The following is a 23023-nucleotide window of genomic DNA, read 5'->3' on the forward strand; positions in this document are numbered from 1 at the left end:
GCTGTTGTGCTGCTCCACTGACTTCTCAAAACTTTGTCAAAACGTAGAAAAACAGATCCGATATCATCATGCTCAGACATTTATAGACTTGTGAAAGCTGAAAGATGCATTTAGTGTTTCCATGGCCATAAATACAGGTAAATTTGGGATGTGCGTGAGAGAATTTCAGTACAAAACCCAGCATGATGTACGATGTGGTCTCACGATGAAAAGTAACATAGCATAACTTAAAGTTAAGTCAACATTCATTTATTTGAAAAAGAAAACACTGTTTACATTTCTACTTGTCCACAAAGAGACTGATAAAGAAAACTGACCCTGTTTGGTTTTTTGTAGGTTTTTTTTTTTTTTTTTTTTTACAAGTTAGACACAAACGGTTTCCATCAGACGTCATGTGTTTATGACAGTTTAATCCAGAACGGCCAGCTCAATGGAAACCTGACTATTGTCACTGTTTTTTTTTTTTAACATGTTCATGATTTCAAATTAAAACCAAGTAAAACAACAATTCACTCATCTGTTTTGCTCCCACACATGCACACACACACACGCACGCACGCACGCACACGCACACACACACGGAGCAGGAAACTAACCTTTTCAACCAGCCACAGACGCAGATGTTTTGTTTCTTCCTCCCAAAAAAATCCACCAGCTACATTTCTATTATACAAGCCAACAAACTTTAGAAAACAACCTCTAAATTATGGATGCCCACCAATCGAGTCAATTCAATCGGAAGCCAAAATTGACAGAAATTTGGTGGTTGGCTGTTGTCAGTTTCCCACCCCATACAACATGCTCCCGAACACAAATACAAACCAATACCGCAAATACACATATATACAAATAGAAGCGGCCCCTGAAATGCTGGGGGCAGCTTAACAATTTATAATGCATCATTTCTGTATATGCCAAGAATAAAACTTTTCTAAATAAAATACATAGTTATCTGTGAGGGTGGGGAATGGGGACAGCAGATGAACAGTGAGGAGGAGGAAGAGGAGGAGGAGAGAAGGGCTCGCAGGGAGCGTCAGAGGAGCGTTTTGAAGAAGCCGTTGTGGTGGGATGATGGGACAGATTAAGCGAGTGAGCGAGTGGGTACAGATGGAGGGGGAAGACTCTTCTCCTTTACTGTGTCGCAGCTCTCGAGCACTGTCCTGTGCCAATGTAACACTCCGTCTCTTCTGCTTGTTTGAATCGTTCCATAATATTAATAATAATAATGACCACGACAATGCTAAAAAAATATATATAAACCTCAGCCACGTCTCACAACCCTAGGTCCACAAAGAGGGGGGAGGCCTGGCCCTCGAGTTCATCCGAGTCGATGACAAAAAGAGATGCGGAGAAAATTAAAGATGCAGGGGAAAGAGGGAAAACGCAGACAGAAGAGGCCTGATGAATGGAACTGACCACGGGAGGGAAGTGGCAGCTATACAACCACAGAGAAGAGGAAAAGGAAAAAAGAGAGGGAGGGTAGGGGGCAGAACAAAAACAGCATAGACAGGATGTGCTATAATGAAAAGGAAATAAACAGAAAAGAGGAAGCGGAGATGAGACGGAGAGGATGCAGGGACCAAAGATGAGTCGGGTTGGGGCGTTGTGATCCACACACTTGGTGTCCTTCTGAGGGTTTTCACAGAAGATTGGCGGAAAGCATGAACAAGTGATGACAACATGGCCTCACTGTGAGTGCGCCCTCTCTCCTTCCCTCCAATTAAGGTAAAGGATCCGCAGTCCTCCCCGCGCTGGTCGTTTATCCCAGGGTGCATCATACCTCCAAGAAGCGGGAGCTGCTGGTCTTGGCGTGGAAAGGTTCGGACCACATGCGCCGCAAATCCCCCTGCAAACCACAGACACCAGTTTAGACACAAGTCTCGAGTCTAGAAGTACCGTATTTTCCGCACTATAAGGCGCACCTAAAAGCCTTAAATTTTCTCAAAAGCCGACAGTGCGCCTTATAATCCGATGCGCCTTATCTATGGATCAATATTGGTCAATCGTGGCTACCGTAGTCAGGGGGCGTGGCCGAAGTAACCGATTTAAGCGCACTGTGGATAAAACGAGAGCACGTACGGTGAATGTTCACACCACAGGGAATGAGAAGTCGTCCTTCACTGTAGTTCTCGCTTGCCAGGCTAATGGCCAGAAACTACCACCCATGGTTATTTTCAAGAGGAAGACCTTGCCAAAAGACTTTCCAGCCGGCGTCATTATCAAGGCTAACTCGAAGGGATGGATGGACGAAGAAGAGATGAGTGAGTGGCTGAGAGAAATTTACGACGTTAACGACGTTAACGAGCCGGGCATGTTGGATGCCGTATTCGCCCAGCTGTTCAATTCGGACACTGAAGAAGAAGAATTCGAGGGATTCGTGGATGAGGAATGAACTGATAAAGTGAGCTTTACGTGTTTCTTTTGTGTGTTCACAACTGAACAAGGTTGGTCATATTGTGAATATGGACATTAACGTTTGAGCAACGTTGAGTTATTGTTAAATGGTTATTGCTTTGCACTATTTCGAGAGTTACTATATTGTTATTGCACTTACGTCTGAGTTACCGTAACGGTATCAGACTCTTTTACGTGTTTACTGAATCGAGGAAAAGTTCCCGTCCACTACGTGATAAAAATGTTGCACTACCTGTTATACCGTGCTGTTGTTAAAAGATAAACTGTGTCGCGAATGTCGCTGACATTACATCGGGAAAAATAATAACACAGCTGTTTATTCATTTTGGGAGTGAACGGAGTTGTCAGAACGCTGGTTTGTATTCTATTAATAAAGTTTGACTGACTTATCTGACTGTTTTGTTGACATTCCCTTTAGCGCAGCTCCATCTAGTGGACGCAACCCGAACCACTGCTGTAGCTTCTATCCTATGCGCCTTATAATGCGGTGCGCCTTATATATGAAAACAGTTTTAAAATAGGCCATTCATTGAAGGTGCGCCTTATAATCCGGTGCACCTTATAGTGCGGAAAATACGGTAAATGCTTCCTGATATATTTTCAGGTAGGAGAGCCAAAAGAAAACTTTATGCTGAAGTAAAAAGAACAAACTCAAGAGCATTTGTACTCCTGCGCAGATACTCTTTTATTCTACTTGACTGTACTCCCTGATCTAAAAATAAAGAGGACACAAGGCTAAGTTGTGAGGCCAAAAAAGTGATCAGACACAGACAATGACGAGCCACATTTCTGTTGCCTATCTGTCAGGCATATCAGGCATACTGCTAACTTTGTTTTTGGATATCTCAATTTACTGTTAATGTGAAACACTTTTGCAAGATTAGAAAAAAAATCTTATGTGTGTCAACAGGATGTGCCACTATTAATAGAAAGAGTGTGTTGTAATGCATAATTTCAGTAAGCACTAAAATAAACTTGAAAACTGTAGGTGGAAAGAGTACTAAAGGTGTCCTTTGGATTTCCTTTAATTTTTTTCAATTTAATTTTGTCTTTAAAATTACAGAATTCAGGAAACCTGCTGAATTCTGCAAGAAGTACCAGAGCTGAGCTTTCATCTCCTTCAAAATAAATCATCTCATCCTGTCCGAGTACCTTCAGGTAGGCCATAGTGAGCAGAGGCAGCAGGGTGAAGGGCACCAGGTAGAGCAGAGCGGGCTGAGCAGCACGATGGATCCTGGAGGCCACGGTGGCAGTCAGCAGACCTTGAAGACAACGTATTATCCTCATTAATCACATAATAAACTGAAATTATATGCCCACAAACCTCGAAAGACAAAGGAAAAAAAACAAAATAATGGCACCACAGACAACCAAGACCTCCAAGACCTCCAAACAACAAGAAAAACCCTTGACCTTTTACATCCATCCGTCTATCGATTGCTTGCTTACCCACAAAGTATCCGATTAGAGTGCAGTGGAAATAGGAGACGCGCTGCATGCGTCCGGACATGTTACCAGGCCCCGGGACTTCCCCATTTGCTTGCTTCTTGTAGTTGTCATAGCGCAAGACGAAGCATAAAAGCAGCCCCGGCATCACGATGTCTCCTATTCCCAGCATTGAGAAGTGACTTCCTGTGGAACTGCAGAGATGGGAAAGTAGAATTATGTTTTAGGATGGCAACGTACAGAAACACAATTACAACAAGAAAAATGTACACTTTCCTTCATTGTTTCTGTACTGAGATATGACCAGATGTCAAATTTGAACAAAAAAGCTTACTTCTATGCCAGTAGCTCTGTGCTCATTACAAAAGAAAAATAACATGGATAGTATTTTCATATACTTTGACCAAAAAATTGCATTTATTCTCTACTCTGTCCTTTCAGGTGTAGTTGGTCAGCTTTAGGTGCAAGCCCATAATTGGGGTGTACAATCCATCTAAAGTGCTTATCAGACAGTTGAATAGCTTTGGAAACCCCTTCTTTCTGCAACTTTCTGAAGTGGGAATCAGGGCAGACCATTTAAACCGATAATCAACTCTACTTCCTGCCATGACTGGCCAGTTGTGTGGAAGTGAGAAGTAAGCTGGCACTGAAGTCGTTTTTTTTTTTTTCCCATTTCTGACCCAACTATTTCTATCACTTTTTGTGTGAGGAATCAAGCGCAACACTAACGAGGAGGTGGAGATGGTGAGATGAACTGACAATATGCCCCATTATACTTGTATTTCAACACTGCTGTGTCTCCCTGCCTTCCGTAACAGCTGGCTTTTAACTCCACCTTCCCGTGTGACCATTCAGAACTATAAACACTTGATTTTTTACATGGGCACCCAACGTATCTTATGTGCTAATCCCCACTCCCACTTTTTTTTACTCGTTTGTGGCACTAGAGGAAATGTTGGAGGATTGCCAAAATCATTTCATCCCCTGCTGATAATAAATGTGTGAATCAAACTTCTTCACATTTGGTCCGGACCAAAGACAGGACTGACAGACCAACCTATGCTACCACGGCGACAGCATTAACTAGCAACTAAATTTCAGACACCAGAATAAAGAGGGAGACGTCGCTAACACAACAGAAACCGATCTTAGTCTTACCTGGGAAAGACCAGTTTGCCAGGTAAGGAGAGACGGGGGACGTCACGGCCCATCCCTGGCCCCAAGTGGAGCTTCCTGGACAGAACGTCTATGGGATTTTCAGCAGGTTGGGTGGCAACTTTGACCATCACATTACTATTGAAAATGTAGGCAGAGAAGAACACCTGAGGGGAAAAGGATGAATCAATTTAGAATCACATGAAACAAGCAAGAAATTCCTCCTTTTTGAGAAGCTGTAGCCAGTTTGGTATTTGATTAAAATAAAAAATGAATATAATTTATCATCAAAATGACTCAATTCATTTCCCTTTTATAGTTTCGACTCTAGATTACAAACTTCTGGTCCTGAAATTTGCCATTTTATTGCCATTTATTATAGTGTGCCTGATTTATAATTGAGCAGACTCACAACTTAATTTATCCACCTCATCTACTGTGAACATGAATGGTCAGTGGTCGTTTTCAGCCAGCTGGAGGTGCACTGACAGATTGCTTGGTGTCCAGTATGTAAAGATGTGAGAAATTGCAGAAAATGTGCTCACTGGTAGAACATCATCAGTTTCAGATATGATTGACTCTGTTTGAACTTGCTTTGTATTTGTGTGCAGAACATGGCTTCCTCTCTGTTTAATGTGTGATGTTTCTTTGTGAAACTCTTTTTTTGTAATGTAACATTTCCTGTACTTTAATCCTTCCTGAGAAATAAAGGCTCCAACTATTTGAACAAATGCAGAATTTGAAAGAAACAGATAATACATGTAAATCAGCCAGGTGCTCATAGATCTCCCTGAGCTCCACTACCCTCAGATCTAAACTGAATTACGTTCTGTGGTTTAATTAAATTATTCAAAATACACACTGCAGTTCATCAAACAACTCAAATAAAACCATGGCTTCTCGCCTCTGTCACTCATAATTAAATGATCATTCATGAGATACTGCTTCATCCTGACTTTGGTGACACTAAAGCTGTTAAGCAGCCATTGCCTTTGTGTTTTGTGCTTAGTGCAGGTGCTGATCCAAAGCAGGAACAAATGAGAGATACTGCTAAATAAACAGTGATGTTCGTTTTTCTAGCAAGTTATATGGTTCATCCTGTGTGTGAAGGTTGATTTGTGTAGGTAGCTCTCAGCAGTAATGTCAACTACCCACTTTCTTTCAAACACACTGCTGCTTGAAAACTTAAATGCATTGCTTCCTGAGGAAGTAATTTATCTGGCAAGGAGGTTTTGCAAAAGTATGCTGTAGTATGAACTGAATCATTACTACATAGATAGATAGATAGATAAATGGAAATTTTGTCTGACAAGAGGATGAGGACATTTTTAAACAGGTGTGTCCTCGCACAGCAAGTGGCTGTGATGCATTCTGGATAGGAGTGTATCTTACCCAGAACACATCATAAATGAGCAGTCCTGACAGCAGCAGGCAAGACACCTTCAGACTGGGAAGCCGCACGAAGGCTATCATGGCGACACACAAGCCCATGGCCAAAGCTGCAGGGAGGAGAAACACAAGACACTATAAACACAGTTTCATGTTTTGGTTTTGAGGAAATGAGCTGAAAGAGCATCACGGGAACTGATTTGTACCAAGTTTATATAAGACACATTTATTACTGTGCACACAAGACTAATTAATTAGTCAGACTATTCTGATGAAATGTTTCTGCTTGTGTTCTCATTCACTTTAGGGTGCATGAGGTAAGACCTGATGAGAGACAAGATGGGTTGAGAAAATGGCAGGAGGTTTTATGCATTGAATTTGTGTCAGTAAAACCGTATTAATTGTAATGTCAGCATTTCGCAAGTTAAAAACAGCATGTGTGCTCTTTATTTCAACCTTGTGTAACGCTGACAGGAACCCAGAGGAGCACCGTAACATTACTTCACTGTGCAGAAACACACAGTAAGAATTGTGGGTCTGTGTCAAACTTCTTAAAGACTTTTGTGTATTTTACAGTTCCTGAGTTCCAGTTCCAACCTTTTCATCTGTGCTTTTAGCATGTTTCTTTTTGATGATGAAATGTTGCTATTCATCATAGGGCTGCTTTGTTCACACTTCTGAAGACGACTGTTGGCAAAGTGTTTCAAATTACTGAAGTCAAACAGGAGAAATGCATGCATGCATGCACACATGCACGCAGACACGCATGCACGCACACTTCTCTCTGCTTAAAATAACACCAACTTTGATCAAGATCAGTTTGCTTAAATGCCAGTTTTACACAGCAGCTAATTAAAACAGAGTACTGTACATTCTTAGCATGCACCACGCTGCAGTATGAGCCTGAAAATAGTGTTGCTAAAACGTCATGTTGTATGAGTCATGTCAAGTTCCCTCTGCCCAGGAGATGATGAAAACTGAATTTTGTCCAGACTTTTGCCGTACTGAAATTTGAGATGGCTGTATTTTTTTTTCTACTGCTGAGCATCAAAGCTAGCAGGTAAACTAAGAGACATGATGGAGACACACCGTCCATGAGGAGCCAGTGTCCGGTCAGCACCCAGATGAGCACCAACATGACGGAGAGGGAGAAGGACAGGAGCTCAGCCAGAGTGAAACGCCCACAGCAGCCAAATGAAATCCTGCAACAAGACAAAGAAGAGACCACTCATGTGAAAACGAGCCACATACAAGTTAACGACGAGCAAAAAACAACTTGGGTGAGAGAGCACTGATGTCTGTCTGTGGAGTGGGAAAGAGTCAGTGGCGATGACAAAACACTTGTCTTTCCAGTTTTTGATTAGTTACCAAACAGCTTCAGCTGTACTACCACCTCCTGTTGGACTGGAGTGATGCTGTATCTGATAAGCAGAATGGAGTGCAACCAGATTTGTGATCTGCCCAATGGTGTAGTAACTGAAACAGTTTTATATCTAATTTACTGAACAAGACAGACCTAAAATGACCAGAGGCCTAAGATGCATAATTGAGAAATATGTACAATTGATCCTTTGCTGCCTTTGTTTATAAATAACAACGACCTAAACATTGAGAAGAAAATGGATTTGGGTTGTAGGTGGATTTATTACTAGCTCTGTAAAGCAGACAAAGGTTTCCTAAGGCTCTGAATCTGTAAATAGAGTGGAGGTGGTCATGTTGGTTATTGAGCAGGTGGGCTGTGTTGTTGATAATCCCTTGCGCTTTACTACTGCGTTACTAAGATGTCCAGACTCCTGATACCAGAGACTATTAAAATAAAGTAATAAGTCCCAAGAGGCTTGGGCTTACAGTGATTTTAGAACAGCTACGGGGCATCGGGCATAGGCATGGACTCTGGACGGTGGGTTTTCAGGTGTGTTTAATTGCAAGGTGCCATGATAAAGGATGTTATTCCACCATGTTCTCTTCTTGAATCACCAGTAAGACTACGAGGACAACAGTGCCAGTAAAAATTGCAGGGAAGATCACATTTATGCCCCGTCAATGACATGATTTCTCTTGCCTCTAGGCCAGAGTTTCATACTACGGTGCTTCACAGGCAGCAGTTGGTGTAGATTTTCTTCTGCGTTGGCTGCTTTATGAATTTGTGTCAACATGGAGCCAGGGAAGTTCACCCCCGGGGGCCCTCTTTAGCTCATGTCCCGTATGCGGTTGCACATCAAACCAGATTTTGTTGACAAGACCCTCAAGTGAATTTCGACTCAGTGACTGAGGGTACTTCATTTTCTGAAAGTCTGCCATCCATTTACACTTGGTGGTGGGATGTTTTGTTGCATCCTCCTCTGCAAAGTTTTTCACTACTAAGGCAAAAACATTGCTTGTGATCAACTTGGGATCAGCTGATCTGTGGATCACTGATGTGCCAGTAAAGCCCTGCTGAAACCACAGGCTTCACTCTTCCTGTTTTTTTTTTTTTTTTGCAATATCATAATACTGAGAATTTTGGTGACTGTTTTAAAACAGTCAAATCTTTCTTGACACAACAGGCCTGAAAATAGCAAATGGATCAGTCTGGTCCAAGCCCTTCACATTCACTCGTTCATTGTTGCTTCCTCTAACCTGTCCATCTCTTCTCACCACTCATTCATGCCCTCAACTGCTTCAAAAGCAGCTCAGACAATCATAATCAAGGGCAGGAACTTTGTGCAGCATTTTTGTGCAGCAAGTGAAAAAATACACATTAAAGGGTTAGTTTCAGTTTTAATTGTTGATTGAAAAGTTGATTTCTGGATATGATGAATCACAGAAGTTTATAAATATTCATAAAAGGCACAAAACAACACAAAGCTGCTTGAGCACCAACTGACACCATTCAAGGACACAAAGAATCCACATGCTTTCCTTACTTGTTCTGTGGGGAGCAGGGTCTGGTCAGATACTGGCACATTGGCAACAAGAGGAATGCGAATGCGATTGTTGCAAGAACTGTGGAGAAGAAGATAGCAGAGCAGTGAGACCTACACTGCTTGTTCCAGTCGTTTTCAGCCAGCTTAATGGGGCAGTTAACAGCCTTTGCGGTTTCACTAATCAACACAGATAAGAAGCCTTCCCCAGTGTGTAACTACTGAACTGAAACGTGAAGGACTTCTTACAGTAATTCTATGACTTTTAGAGTCTTTGTGATGTGTTCAAGAGCGGCGCTTACCTGCAGTGCAGATGGTGAAGACCACCTGTACCGAGTCGAAGAAGAAAAACATGACTAGCAGTGACACAGAGGCTCCTATGGGCAGGAACAGGGCCTGTGTGGAGTCTATAGTCTGAATACCTGTGAAACAATACAAACATCAATGGGACAAACATCACCCCCACACGATGAATGAGGAGTGATTAGTTTGGCTGTACATTTCATCCAGTCATATAACACTCACTGTTGTTTGTGTTGCTGTTATTGAAAGCCCCCGTTGTCGTGGTGTTACCATCTTTATCCTTCTCCTGGTTCTCACAATCCATGTTTAATGACCTGCAGGAGGGAGGGAAAGAGAGGAGGGGGCAGAGAGCAGGAGAGCGTGTTAGGCTGGTGCATCACATGCAGACAGTGTTTATCCGAGGGACGGACATTTCATTGATTCTTCATTGTCAGTCCAATAACGGCTGGATGACGCAAACATGGCTGCCCCTCAATTCAGCCTGAGATACAACTTTATGACACCAACAATGATTACTTGAATATGAGATCAGTTCAAATCAGACTTTTGCAAAACTAGGTTGAAAATGAGTAAATGCAGATTTAAAATAATGATTAAAAAAATACAATTAAACATTATTCTCTTTTTTAGTAGATCCAAGTTTGTTGACGTAAACCAAAATTACTCAATAGGGATTTCAATCACTATGACGATGCCTTCTGACTCACATTAAAATAAATACATAAATTAAAATAAATTTGCATGTTGTCAGGACATGTTGAGGACAGTATGACAAGAGGGGTGAATTCCTTAGAAAATGTTTTATTGTTAGCTAGTTTTCTAAAAACTTTGTTAGCCTTCTTGTAGTGGCATCGTAGAAAAGCTCTAAATTTCACTCTTTAGAGAAAATTTGATGTTCGAACTAATGGAGCAATATGGCCAATTGGCCCGTTCTGTCTGTTGAGCTCCATGACAGTTTTCTTGCTCCACCAGTATCTTCTCTAGAGAGATATTCAGCAGCATCATTAAACTTTATGGTGCCGAGTGTATCCCTTAACTTTCCTTTGAGGAACTTGATTATTTTGCTCGATCAATCTCATAAAGGCAGTCGTTTTAAAAAGGTTAAACCTCCCCCAAGAGTAATTTTAAACTTAAAACTGGATCACGCTTTAAATTGGAGTTTAAAGTTCGGTGCAACAGAACAAAATTTAATCTGGGTTAAGAGTAAAAACTAAATTGAGGTTTAACTTTAATCTTTGATTTTGAACTAGTTTTAAAGCTTAGTGCCACATAACTTAGTTAAAAAGTTAAACCCTGATTTGATCTGTCTTAAAAATTAATCTCAGCTGGTGCAATTAAGCCTATGAAGCCATTTACCTAAGCATAAAACTACAACAATATACAGCTCTGCATCATTAGGTACAGGGCTGTGTTGTGAAAAAAAAACACTACTACTGTTCTCCATGTACTCTTGAACTGTGAGAGACCCAAATACTGATGCAACAAGTGTTTTTCTCTCACATTAACCATAATATGTGTATTTTTATTGAACCAAAATGTGAGAAACTGGTCCTTACATCAGCTGTAAATAAATAAATAGAAAACCATACCTCACTATTTACCATAACAAAACAAATTTAACATCAATTGTTCAGGTTCTTAAAGTTTTGCAGCCTAAGACTCAAAATGGGAACATTATACTTCAGCGTACAGAGCAAAAGCTTATTATTCTTTAGTTATGTGGGGTAGCAAAAGTGACCTACTAAGGAGAAACAACACTTTGGGCTATAGGTCTTTGCTCATGCAGCAAACAAAACATTCTCTGTATGTCATGGTCCATTATCCTCCTGACAGATGAAGTGATTATATATTTAGTGACTCTCACCTGAAGCTGCCATAGACGATGAGAAGGATGGAGATGAGGAAGGTGGACACCTGGCTGGAGTCAACTAGGGAGTATGCCCTAAAGAGCAGGGAGGGAGGAACAGAAACATGAGCATAAATCTCTATGAATTTCAGATCAAAAGTACACAGTGTTTTGCTGCTAAACCACAAAATGTATATATGTACATGTACAACAGGAAAGTAAACCAGCCTTACAATTACAAACAATATGAGGAAAAGACCCTGCTGCTTCCCCCTTTTGTTGGTGCTCACTGGAACATAATGCAAGTTGCCACTTTTTCCCCCAAAACACAACCACTTTTTATTTGACAATATTGCTGATTCACTGCAAGCTGAGGCCAGTGAAAACACATTTGATGTTTGAGTTCAAACTCCATCTGATGTGCAGAGATTTTCTGTTATCCCTCAGATCAATTACATTTCTCTCAGTGTGGAAGTTAATGTGTGGTAAGCATCTCTGATCATTTTTGAAAGAGGAGAGGAAAAAAAAATCTGTCCTTCAGCCATTTTTATTCTGCATAATGTTTTTCCAAATGTCACGGTGAGGGTTTTAGCCAGAGGGACACAATATTTTAGTTAAATATTACAGAATCCTCTTGTATGATTAGCTGACTGCACATTTCTTGTTTCTAGCAATGCCCCAAAAATCCAGTTGGGCACACAAAAAGACTCGTCAAAATAAGAGCCCAAAACAGGTTCTTAACTGGGACAACCTCCAGAAAAGAGACAGTGAGTCAGAAACTTGGATTATGAGAGAAAAAAAAACTGAGCTTCAAAAGTAGGCTACAAAATTCTTCTCTTGGATTTGTGCAACTATGCCAAACTGAGCACATATGCCTTTCTTTTGGAGTAAAGGTGGTTTTCCTACCAGATTCTACACTATAATCAATTCAGACACAAACCATCAGTTTGAAATTAGAATAGCTCATGCTTGCACAGTTCTCTCCTTATTTTTATATCACTGTGCTGTGGAAACAAGTACTATGCCAGCGTAATTTCAGTCAGTCATTTCAGATGCTGTACTTTGACCATCTCACACTGACTGGTTTGTGGATATTTTATCACTACCGCTTTGAATCTCTGTGGCACATCACATTTCCCCCTCCGACAGGAAACCACAATTGATATGCAGTAGAGAATACATATGAACATGTATACATCAAGATTTAAGGGGGAATAGGATTTTTTCAAAGAACAACCAAAACCAGCAGAAAGATAAGAATTGTTAATGTCACCACAAAATCAAAAAGAGAAATGTGATCCAAATGTTTCTAGGTACATTGTACAAGGAAGGAACAGTGGTATGGCTTTTGAAATTTTGATTAGGCCCAATGATGTCATTAAGGGCCACATGAGTCTACCATAGCATCAAGTAGCTTTAGTTTCAAAAAACTCAAATTGCAAGCAGCTAAATTCATGAAATGTATTTAATGGCTCTAGTGAATGATTTATTTTAGGACAGTAATCATAAATTATGTATTACTTGTATAATACACCATAATGAAGGCAACATATTTAACAAAAAACTACCAAGATCCTGTCCTGAAAAATCACACAGATGTACAGCAAAATAAAAGCTGAAATTTAAACATAACCAATAAAATATTTGAGCAGACAGTTATGACTGCCGAACAAAAAACACAAACCTTGCTGTTAGTGCACTACTATTCCTCCACAGACCTGTCTTTTTTACACAATCCAGTACAGCAAACACACATATTACAATATACAGCATACCAGTCTGGGTTATCTTACTCAAATCATCAGAGCAACACGGCAAAAAAAAGCTGTCCCTGTAAAAATCTCAATGGCTCTTTACCTCAAGTGATCTCTGCATGTTACTGCGTTTTGTGAAACAGACTAGACAAAATTAAAATAAGAACTCATGAAGGACATAATGCAAGTACTCAGCTAAAGGTTGCTGATAAAAAGCCCATCAGTACACTTCAAACCGAACATGGCTGGCAATTTAGTTCTGCACTTTCTTGATGAAGAGTGGAAATGGTTTAAAAAAAGATTTTGCCCAGCATCTTTTCAGTCTGTTAATCAACCAAAAACAGATTTTGTGGGCTCTCTGAAGAAACAAGTGTGTAACATCACACATCTAACTGATCCTAAAAATTTCTGGGTGAAGTCATCTTGCTGTTTTTCTTTCCTCAGACAATGTGTAATGTGTAATCAGGCCTCTAGTATGCAGACGGATGCTGTGTCTAAGCACCAAATTGTTCCCATATCAATGATCTGGGGTCCTTGACATAGCGTAGACTTGACATGCAACCTCATAATGCAGGCCTTTTTCTGGGGCAAAGACAAGACTGGCATTGTGGTGTCCTTGCCTTCAGCTGAGAGGTGCATATTTGACCCCAGTCCCAACGTGTCTGTCTCCTGTCAAACTCTCTCTGAATGCAGGCCAGGATTTAACAACAACACCAGTAACCCCCAATAATATCATGATCATAGAAGCTGCTCCATCATAGAAGCATCAAAGTTGTTCTTAGTCTGCATTTTAGCTCAGATTTCATCAATGTCTCAAAAGGCACCAATGCATCTGAGACTGAAATCTGGCAGACATGAGCACATCCATTTTCAGGTCTTATCAGTTCTATTTAACCAAATGAATACACTAATACTGTTTTACATTTGTATGAACACAATAATGGCCTGCAGATGAAATTATCCCTACTGTACTACTTAGACCACATTTACCATCTGACATTTTATTTTATAGTGTCCAAACTCATTATAGTTCCAAAAAATGGAATTTAAAAAAAACACACTGTTCGAGCCGTGCACACTACACTTGATAACAATCACATCAGACTGATATACCAAATTTTATCACCAGGTGTTGTACGTGACCCAGCAGTCACTCCCACTGGGCCCATACATAGTGCAGCAGCGCCAAAGTCCACATTGCGTTTTTATTTACAATGACTCTTCGATTTTCTTTTTCTTCTTCAACAGTTTAACTCTCACTGGTAAGTAAGTTGGAATATTGACATTATCACAATGTGGACTAAAAAGAGAAAATCATATGACAAATTATACTGGTATTTTTTTTAAACAATATAATATGGCACACACCTACTCCAAACAGCAATAAGATTCTCTTTCATCTGTAAAATGCCACCAATGAAAGATCTTTTTCACAAATATTTGTTTATCCAAAATCTGTATGAGGCTCAAAAGTTCAGTATTACGGAGGTTTGTAAAAGTGCTGAATTTACTGTTCACAGTAGAGTAAGTTACAGAGCTTTCCTCTGTTGATAACGGTAAATGAAATGAAAGAGACACGACTTAGGTATATAGAAAGTGCAAAGTGGTAGAGCACACGTATTTACACTCATCATGGCAGCTGTTCCACACAGGAAAACCACATTAGTGAAAATGAAATCATAATGACAAGCTGCTCCCCTGTCGACAACAACTGAATGACACTTAACAGGATATCTGTTATAATACTAGATAGAGCCCTAGAGCTGAATCAACATCTGCAACAGTTTCTGTCTCTTGCCATTTCTTTGACTACTGCACTATGGCAATTCTTTTATTTTTGTTAGATTGAGTGCGGTCTGGGTCATCTTTTTGAAGGCAAAAATGTCTACTACAACTGTGGTCAGCAACTCATCCTCACTCGACTGAAGCAGCATACAGAGAATATAAATGGTTTTCCTCTGCAACATACGACATCACACAGGCTGCATTTCACTTTCTGTTGACAATGCCAGCAGAACTTGAAGCAGTGTAAAGCACTGCAGTAATCACAAAAATATTTGTTTAAATCACATTAATGAGAACATGAAAGATGACATAATACATATGATCATGTTATGCACAGGACTCCAGAGTTAATGCATTTTGTTTTGGTCAGAATATGTTAATTCATTTGGATGATATCTAATAAGACATTAAAGAAGGTCCTAGTTCTCATGCGTAGAAACATCAGGCCCTGCAACTAAAATGAGCCCTTTTATTCTGGCTTGCTGTGAATACTGTTTCAGTTCCGAGTATTGCTGGGCTGTATTGTTAGTTCTTCCAAGTACTGACATGGAGAACAGCCCTTACATAAAAATCCACAGTGATCCCAATAATTTTTCATTCTGGTGCACATGTGACATAGGAATTCACAGTTGTCATTGTGATTCAGTGTGTGTGGGGGGGGGGGGGGGTTTACCAAGAATCCCCTGTCTCTTTCACCGTTTCAGTAGCAAGGGAATGACTACAGCATATCTAGGGAGGGGAAGGGTAACATGTAGTTCACTGTGGAAACAGGACACCAGGGCAATACTGCATCAAGTAGCTTTGCTCTGGTCTTGTTTGTCCAATGGAGGCCTCTAGTTTATGGCTGAAAAACACACTCATCAGGCATCATATTTACAAATACATCAAATTTCAATGGGTCTGGTGTACTTGACCCAAAGAAGTAGGTCATAATCAACGTATAACAATATAGCTGATCCAAATATGACACCCTATTCCGTCGAGCATTTCCGTCAACAGGTTAAATGTCTTGTCAACAGTTTGGCTCGAGCATTAAGACAGTGATTAAGAAACTGACCTTGTTCTTCTGCACACAGACACTAATGATGTCACTGGCTCACTGTCATCACAGCAAGCACATAGACAGCTACTTTAATCTACCACAGGCCTAATTCATATTCTAGTATCGAACTGCTTCGTCTGAATTCTGCGCACAGAAGCCTGTAGAACATGGGTGAGATAGATGAATGGAACATTTAAAAACAAAATACAATCCCGGACTGTTGAGGGCTGGATGGCAGCCCAAAGTGCCATAAGACGGCCTTGTTCACTGACAGACTAGGTTTTTCAATAACACAATTCCAATACCGTCCTCCACCAAGCCACTTGCATGCATGACTTGACCACTAAGGGCCCAGGTCACCAGGCCACAATGAGGACTTTTGCGAATGCTGCCCCTTGTGAGACATGGAGATTAAAGATTGACGGTGCAAAAATTTCTTACTCAGATGTCACCAGTTTAAACACATGGAGACAGATGACTCATACTGAAAAATGTGTACGTCTAGCATATATATATATATATTAACTTTGTCACAATTTCCACCAGCTTACAGTAGCTACAGGGTGAAGTATTGCTGCTGGACGTTCAATTGGGAGTTAACTTTTATCTGCGTCCACTTTCTCATCCAATTTTGGATGTAATAGGTTACATCCTTCAGCAACAAGAATGTAATTTGTGAACAAGAGTGACCTTTAGAAAACAGAAAATAAGCACATCCCCTGCACTACTGCTTGGTTGTGTGTTTACACCCTTCTGTGGGATTTCTGTACTTGTTTCCCTGAGCGCTGATAAGGGATCATCATGGAAATAAGCGGAAAAAGACCGACATTCAGAGTGCATGTGAGATCCTGGTTTGAGTTTGTCTCCGATTTTACAATTAGACAGTCCACGTCTCAGTTTAGTGTCACAAGAATTGCCCTGCACCTCCATGCCTTTAGAACATTTTAGTGAAATGTACTAGCTGCTGGTTGCACCTGTTAAGACTGAGGTCCTGATCCATCATTTTGATAATTTCCTCACAGTAGATGAACACAAGGAGCGAACTTCAAGATGCATTAAACTACCGTCCCCTATTCTGAAGGCTTATCTTAAGTGTTGCTTCTGTTCAGGATGCAAGCAACAGGTGCTTCGGTAATCCTCCAGACTCAAACAGGCCCATGTGTGCTCTTGGCTGGGAATACAATAGCACCGCTTTATCCATATACTTTTAACATACTGTATATAACAGAGTGAGTATGCGACAATGCTTACTGGCCTTTTTCTTCTTCGATGTCCCTTAGATTATCATTTATCATACCGTCAATAAGGCAAACAGGCTTATTTTAAATGTGCAGCATTTTCAGCATCACCTACTTTATGAGTCGTGTGAATGATTAGTTGATTAGTCAGACTGATCTTGAATCAGATTATACTGTGGATAGTCTTAATAATAGGATTTTGGTATTAGATCTTATTAACCATGTTTCCTGTGGTAGGATTGTAGGAACAGTAAAAGAAAATCTGTGAATGGTTAACATTTCAACACATTAGATAATAACCGCTGCTTTTGTCCATAAGCTATGTACAGATGACCCCTGTTGAGAAAAACACTGTCGTTCTCAACCAAATTCTAAAATTTTCTAAAAGATTTGTTATACACACTCTTTCAACCAACCCTGAAGATAACATACACTGGGTCTTTTGGCTGTTCAACAAAGTCATCAACTAAGATGCTATGCCAAACCAAAGACACATGACAACTGGACATAAACAAGAACTACAGCAATGGTTATGAATGAAAAAAAAAAAAACAGCATAAAGGAAAATATGTTACAAAGTTTTTATTCTGTTTCCTTGTGACGGCAAATAGTGGGTAAATATAGTTTAGCTTTCATGAGACGGCCAGTGGCAACAAGTGCAATGACTGACTGTTTCCTAGCTAGACATACAAAGAAGAACTGTGTAGAACTGCGTTCATACCAAATGTGTATCTATCGCTGTCTAACACTGTTTGTGCTTTGGGAAGCACTGCTTTCACTTTCACATAAAATGTGATGGTTCAACAGCTCAGACTTCCAGAACATGTATTTCACATACTGTAAAACTGAAAATGAGGAAGAGAAAGTGGGATAACAAGTCTCTTAACAAACAGATGTGCTGTTGTGGTGGTAATGTAAAGAAGCCTACTGATGGTTAGCATTTAAACGTGCTGCGAAGTTACCTGCTGAAAGTCAATCAAACAAGACCCCTTCAAAGCTGTACATTAACCAGTTGGTTACCGTGAGGCTGAGCAGGGCTTGCCGAGGTTTACTTTAAGCACTTTAACAAGGCAGCAGTAAAGTAGATTTAAAACTAATTCTGCACCCTGTAGAATATTTGAGAATATATGTACAGCATTTGTTTTGATAGACACAGTGGTGATATTATCATCACCTGGAATAATTACCCTTAATAAAAGACACACTGCTCGTCTGAGAAGCAGTGGCACTCGTGCATATAGAGTCCAATACATGGCATTGCTGGAATAACCGTGTTAAGTAGAAAGCTGTGACATATGAGTTTGACATCACTATTTTGCTGTGTATTGACGAGAATTTGATGGTAAAATAAATATCACGATACAGGGATTACAATTCAATATATTGCGATACAATTCCGTAATGATACAAATACCGTAACTAATATGCCTGTGTTCTTTGTGTTTACGCTAGTGATATAATGCTTGACTTCTTCCTGTCTCAGATGGCCTTGTTATGTTAGAGTGTTATGTCAAATGGCAGAAGATAAATTACAACACTGCAAGCTAGCTGTTGCGGGCTTAACTGAAAAGAACCACTACCACAAATCTTTGCATGTAAACTATTAATTAAAAATCTTTTAAGAATCAATATGGTATCACAAATGAAAAAATTGCGATACTAAAGCTTAGCAATATAGTCTTACATCCCTAGTCTTAAGAAAAGTTAGAGGAAAGAAAAAGTATCATAATACAGTACAATTACAATCTGCTGCTTTAAAACAATGGCCTGAGACATGTTTAGCATAGTTTAACACAAATACAGGAAGCTACTACGTCTATATAAGACAATTTTGAAGCTGCTGGAAGGAGTGGCTGTTGCTTTAATCTTGTTGATGAATGCTGATTATTTTCCATTTTCACCTGGCATTCATATATGCAGATCTGTATTTGCATATACTATCTGAATAAGGGAAAATTCATGTGAACCCCAGGCGTAAAAGCAAAAGTGGTAACTGGTAAGTCTGCCCTAACAAAAAGTAACTTAAAAATTAATGAAGACCATTTATGCCATTGCTTCACTTGACCTGGGACGCACTATGATTTTTGACAGGCAGGCCAACAATTCTGCATATCAAGATCCACAAAACAGGCGGAATGGAGAGAACTACAATACTTTATATGAGAAAATACAAAGGCCCACAGACTAGATGCAATTATCCGAACAGTGTACCCAGGTACAGACCACATGTTAACATACAGCTGTAAATGTACCAGAAACTGCATCTCTACCTAGCAAGTGTTTGTGTCTTTGTCCTCTAATTACTAGAAAATATTTGTCACTATCCCATGCAAACTTTTGAAAAACCTCAAATTAGTTAAAATTAAATCAACTCTGTTTGGGGTTTCAGGTAAAGCCCTTTAGTTGCAACAACTCTGAATTAATTAAAACATGTACAATAGAATTTCCATCACTTGTTGTTGGCAATAAACCAACTCACTAGTTTCTGTCTACACATTAATTCTCATTCTCATAATTCACATTAAATGACATTTTAGTCAGTGTGTATGAGGCTGCTGGTAGCTGTTTTCGAGTAACCACCTCGGACTACACACAGAGCTTCTCAAAAATGACAGTGCTGAGGAATGAGATGACGAATAAGCGCTTCTTTAATGTAAATTGTCTGTGCCAATTAAAAATCTTTGCCTTAATCCTACATCAAACTGTATATTCTGCTGTCAAGGGCTTTTCCACTTGTAAGCAATTTCCCCAAATGAGTAGCTTTATGACAGTGTTCACATAAACTCCAATGACACAAAGCCAAAGCCATACTTTACAAATTTTGTAAAAGCAGGAAAGGCTTTAGTTAACTCATCTCAAACTGATTTAAGCAACGCAACTGATGTTAAAGACTATGAAAAAACACAATTTTCAGGAAACTTACAACAAATTATTACAATGAATTGAAGACAAAAACATAAGATCAAAACACAACATTTTCTATGGACCTCTACCATTGAAGTAAGCTCTTGGAAAGCCACTGGTTTAAACCAGTCATACAAAAGAGGATGCTGTCCAAAAAACAAAAAGAAAGAAAGAAATAAAAACACGATCATTATAAACCACTTAGCGTTACAGGGATAAGACAAGCATAATTTAGCCTGTATTAAGTAGCTAGGCCTCTGCAAAAGTCGGGTCATTTTCATTCATGCGAACAATGCATTTCAGTGAAAACATCATCTCTGTCTAGCTTTGTTATATCTAAAAATAATTAGCGTTAGAACTTTAACCTGGCTCCGAGTGTGTAATCCTAACAAATGTGCAAATATGATCTGTAATCACCTGTCGTGTGTCACAATGCCAAGCTCAGCCTGAAACTGGCATTTTGGGACATGACTGCGATGCCAGTTAGCTAGCTTAGCTCTACAGCAGAACCTTTGTTATTGTGTGAAATGGATCGACGACGACTGATGGTCATCTTATTAGATAACGCTAACTTGTTGACACAGCTGACGTCTACCAATACGCTTGACACTGTCATGCAATGTTGTGCTTACTGTGCAAAATCACAATTTCCACAAAGCGAGAGCTGATAATGAGCGAAAAAGTCATTCACTGACTGGCTAACCCAACGAGCTTAGCAAGCCGTAAGGCAGCTCGCTCTTTGACTCTATGTGTTTTTATTTCAATTATTTTATACGTATAAAGACCATGTATCTGAAATACAGTTACAATGGACTGGAAACTGATTTTTGGCACTCCCTCACGGTAGCATCCATTGGAAGTGAACGAAGATGGTGCTGTTATAGCGTTAGCTCGGGATCAGCTGATGGAGCTGATTAGCCACTGCTAGCTAACCAGCCAGCTCAAGTTAGCTGTTAGCAATATCAGAGCTGGAGGGGAAAAATTACTAAAATGAGAGACATTTTGCTCTGTAGACGGTGATAAATGCATCTGTGTGCGTATGTGTGAAGAGTCAAGTATGATCGTGAATTGTCAGAAATATTATTCATTGGTTTAGTGACCTATATCAATCCGGCTTGACAGTAGCAGCAACAGCAGCTAACGTTAGGTAGCTAACATTACTACTAATCGGTAGCGCTATGCCTGTGCGCACTCACCAAGATGAGTAGCCCTGTTCCGCCATATCGCCGAAAACTGTGGGTTCCGCGACTGTGGCTAACACAGATTCAGGTCCCGGTGACAACCCGTTAGGACCTCGGAGAGGTTTTCTGCTTATCCTTCACAATCCGACGTCCTAGCAGTTACTTTTAAGTGACAACATGATGATACATCCTGGCAGCAGCTAGTAATCACTAGCTGAATATCTTGCAATTGGAATGGTGGTTTGCTATCGTTAGGTGGACAAGACAAAGCACCCCGAGAAAAAAAAAACACACTGATGTTATTTTCGTCGGTTTCGCTAATGTCCTGCCGTCACCCCAGCCGGGAAGGCTCGGTCCCCAAAAATGCTACACCCACTGTAAATCCATATTCAGCTGGATGTATCCAGAGTAAATTCTGATATTCCGTAAGTCTGCACCTCTAGCTGTTATGGAAGACGTTCAGCTTTGTTTTCTATGGCGAGAGTCACGGGAACGCGCAAAATAGCCCTGCTGTAGAGCTTTACAAGTAGGACGTGCACTGAAACGCTTTTGTGCACTGAGGACGCTTGCAATGGTTTCCCTTCAGCTGGCAGCTATGCAGCCTATCATAAACACATACAACTAAGGCCGTGAGCATTACGTCGATTGTAAAATGTGATTTATACATTTAATTAATTGTCGAATCATTTGATGTAATCGCCAAGCACGATTTTGACAAAATACAGAAAAAAAAAGCGTAGGCCACATTATTAGACTCATTTAATTAACCATAATGATGAGAAGCAGGGTACAAAAACATCATTTTATGAGCAAATTACAAGTTAATACTAAGGTTTATGAAAAGGACTCGTAGGCCTATAGCTAAACGAAACTCGAAACACGAAACTGCAAAGAAACTCTTTCTTTGCAAACCCACTGGCGATTCATTTCTGTCACAGAAATGGTTTACAGAGTTATCTAGAGAATTTGTTGGTTAAAATCTGTAGCAGGTTAAATTAAAATTAATTGTTTAAATGAATTCATGTTCCAGGTCCTGAAGGCCCCGGATCAAAAGACAAATAAAATAGGCTGCAGCGCGCGATAAAACACAGCAAGATCAACACAACACAAACATATTTTAACATAAACAACATAAATAATATGTTGTGGTGTGCTGCAATAATCCAGTCAGTTAAAATCTGCTGAAAATGCTAGCCCTTACGTGTTGTGGCGCCCTCTTAGTTTGATCGGTCTAATTACAGGGAAAGAAAAACTCAGCTATCTTTTCCTCTGTTTCGGGAAAACCAGGGCTGTGAGACTGGCGAATAAGAGGACTGAGTATACACGGCCTAGTAAGGTACTAGAATAGAGCAGCCATGGATTTGAGGAGGGGCCCTTAGAGAATACCTGTGAACAGAGTCCTGAAAATCAACTCCATGTCATTCAGGATTTTATGTATGCATGATGTGTATAAAACAATGCAGTCATTATAAACTATATTGTCAAACACTGCACTGTCTCAATATTACTTTTAAATGCATGGAAAATGGAAAACTAAAACGTAATTAGTGTTACATAGGCTGTATCGCTGTCAGATGTGGTCATTTTTGTAAGGTGTTCTTCTTCGAAAAGAAGAGGAGGACAGAGGACTGGAGAAGAGAAGGTTAAATGAGAGAAGAAAAC

General features: G+C 40.0%; 1 protein-coding gene across 4 annotated transcripts; it reads right to left on the bottom strand.

Moving 5' to 3' along the window:
• Positions 1-233: 233 nt before the first annotated feature.
• On the bottom strand, positions 234-21914 carry sppl3 (signal peptide peptidase 3). Of its 4 annotated transcripts, none has more exons than XM_046375348.1 (11): positions 21377-21914; positions 11476-11553; positions 9834-9925; positions 9611-9730; positions 9312-9390; positions 7495-7607; positions 6409-6515; positions 5020-5183; positions 3865-4055; positions 3568-3677; positions 234-1846 (listed from the first exon to the last, which is right to left on the bottom strand). In XM_046375348.1, the coding sequence occupies exons 1-11, from the start codon at positions 21400-21402 to the stop codon at positions 1775-1777; spliced, it is 1152 nt and encodes a 383-aa protein (XP_046231304.1). In that variant the 5' UTR covers positions 21403-21914; the 3' UTR covers positions 234-1774. The 4 variants fall into 4 exon arrangements, with proteins under 4 accessions (XP_046231304.1, XP_046231305.1, XP_046231307.1 ...); XM_046375349.1 differs by lacking the exon at positions 21377-21914 and adding an exon at positions 21023-21355; XM_046375351.1 differs by lacking the exon at positions 21377-21914 and adding an exon at positions 21019-21354.
• Between the last annotated feature and the right edge of the window lie 1109 nt (positions 21915-23023).

The sequence above is a fragment of the Scatophagus argus genome, chromosome 20 (genome assembly GCF_020382885.2).
Source record: "Scatophagus argus isolate fScaArg1 chromosome 20, fScaArg1.pri, whole genome shotgun sequence".
Classification (NCBI taxonomy): Eukaryota; Metazoa; Chordata; class Actinopteri; family Scatophagidae; genus Scatophagus; species Scatophagus argus.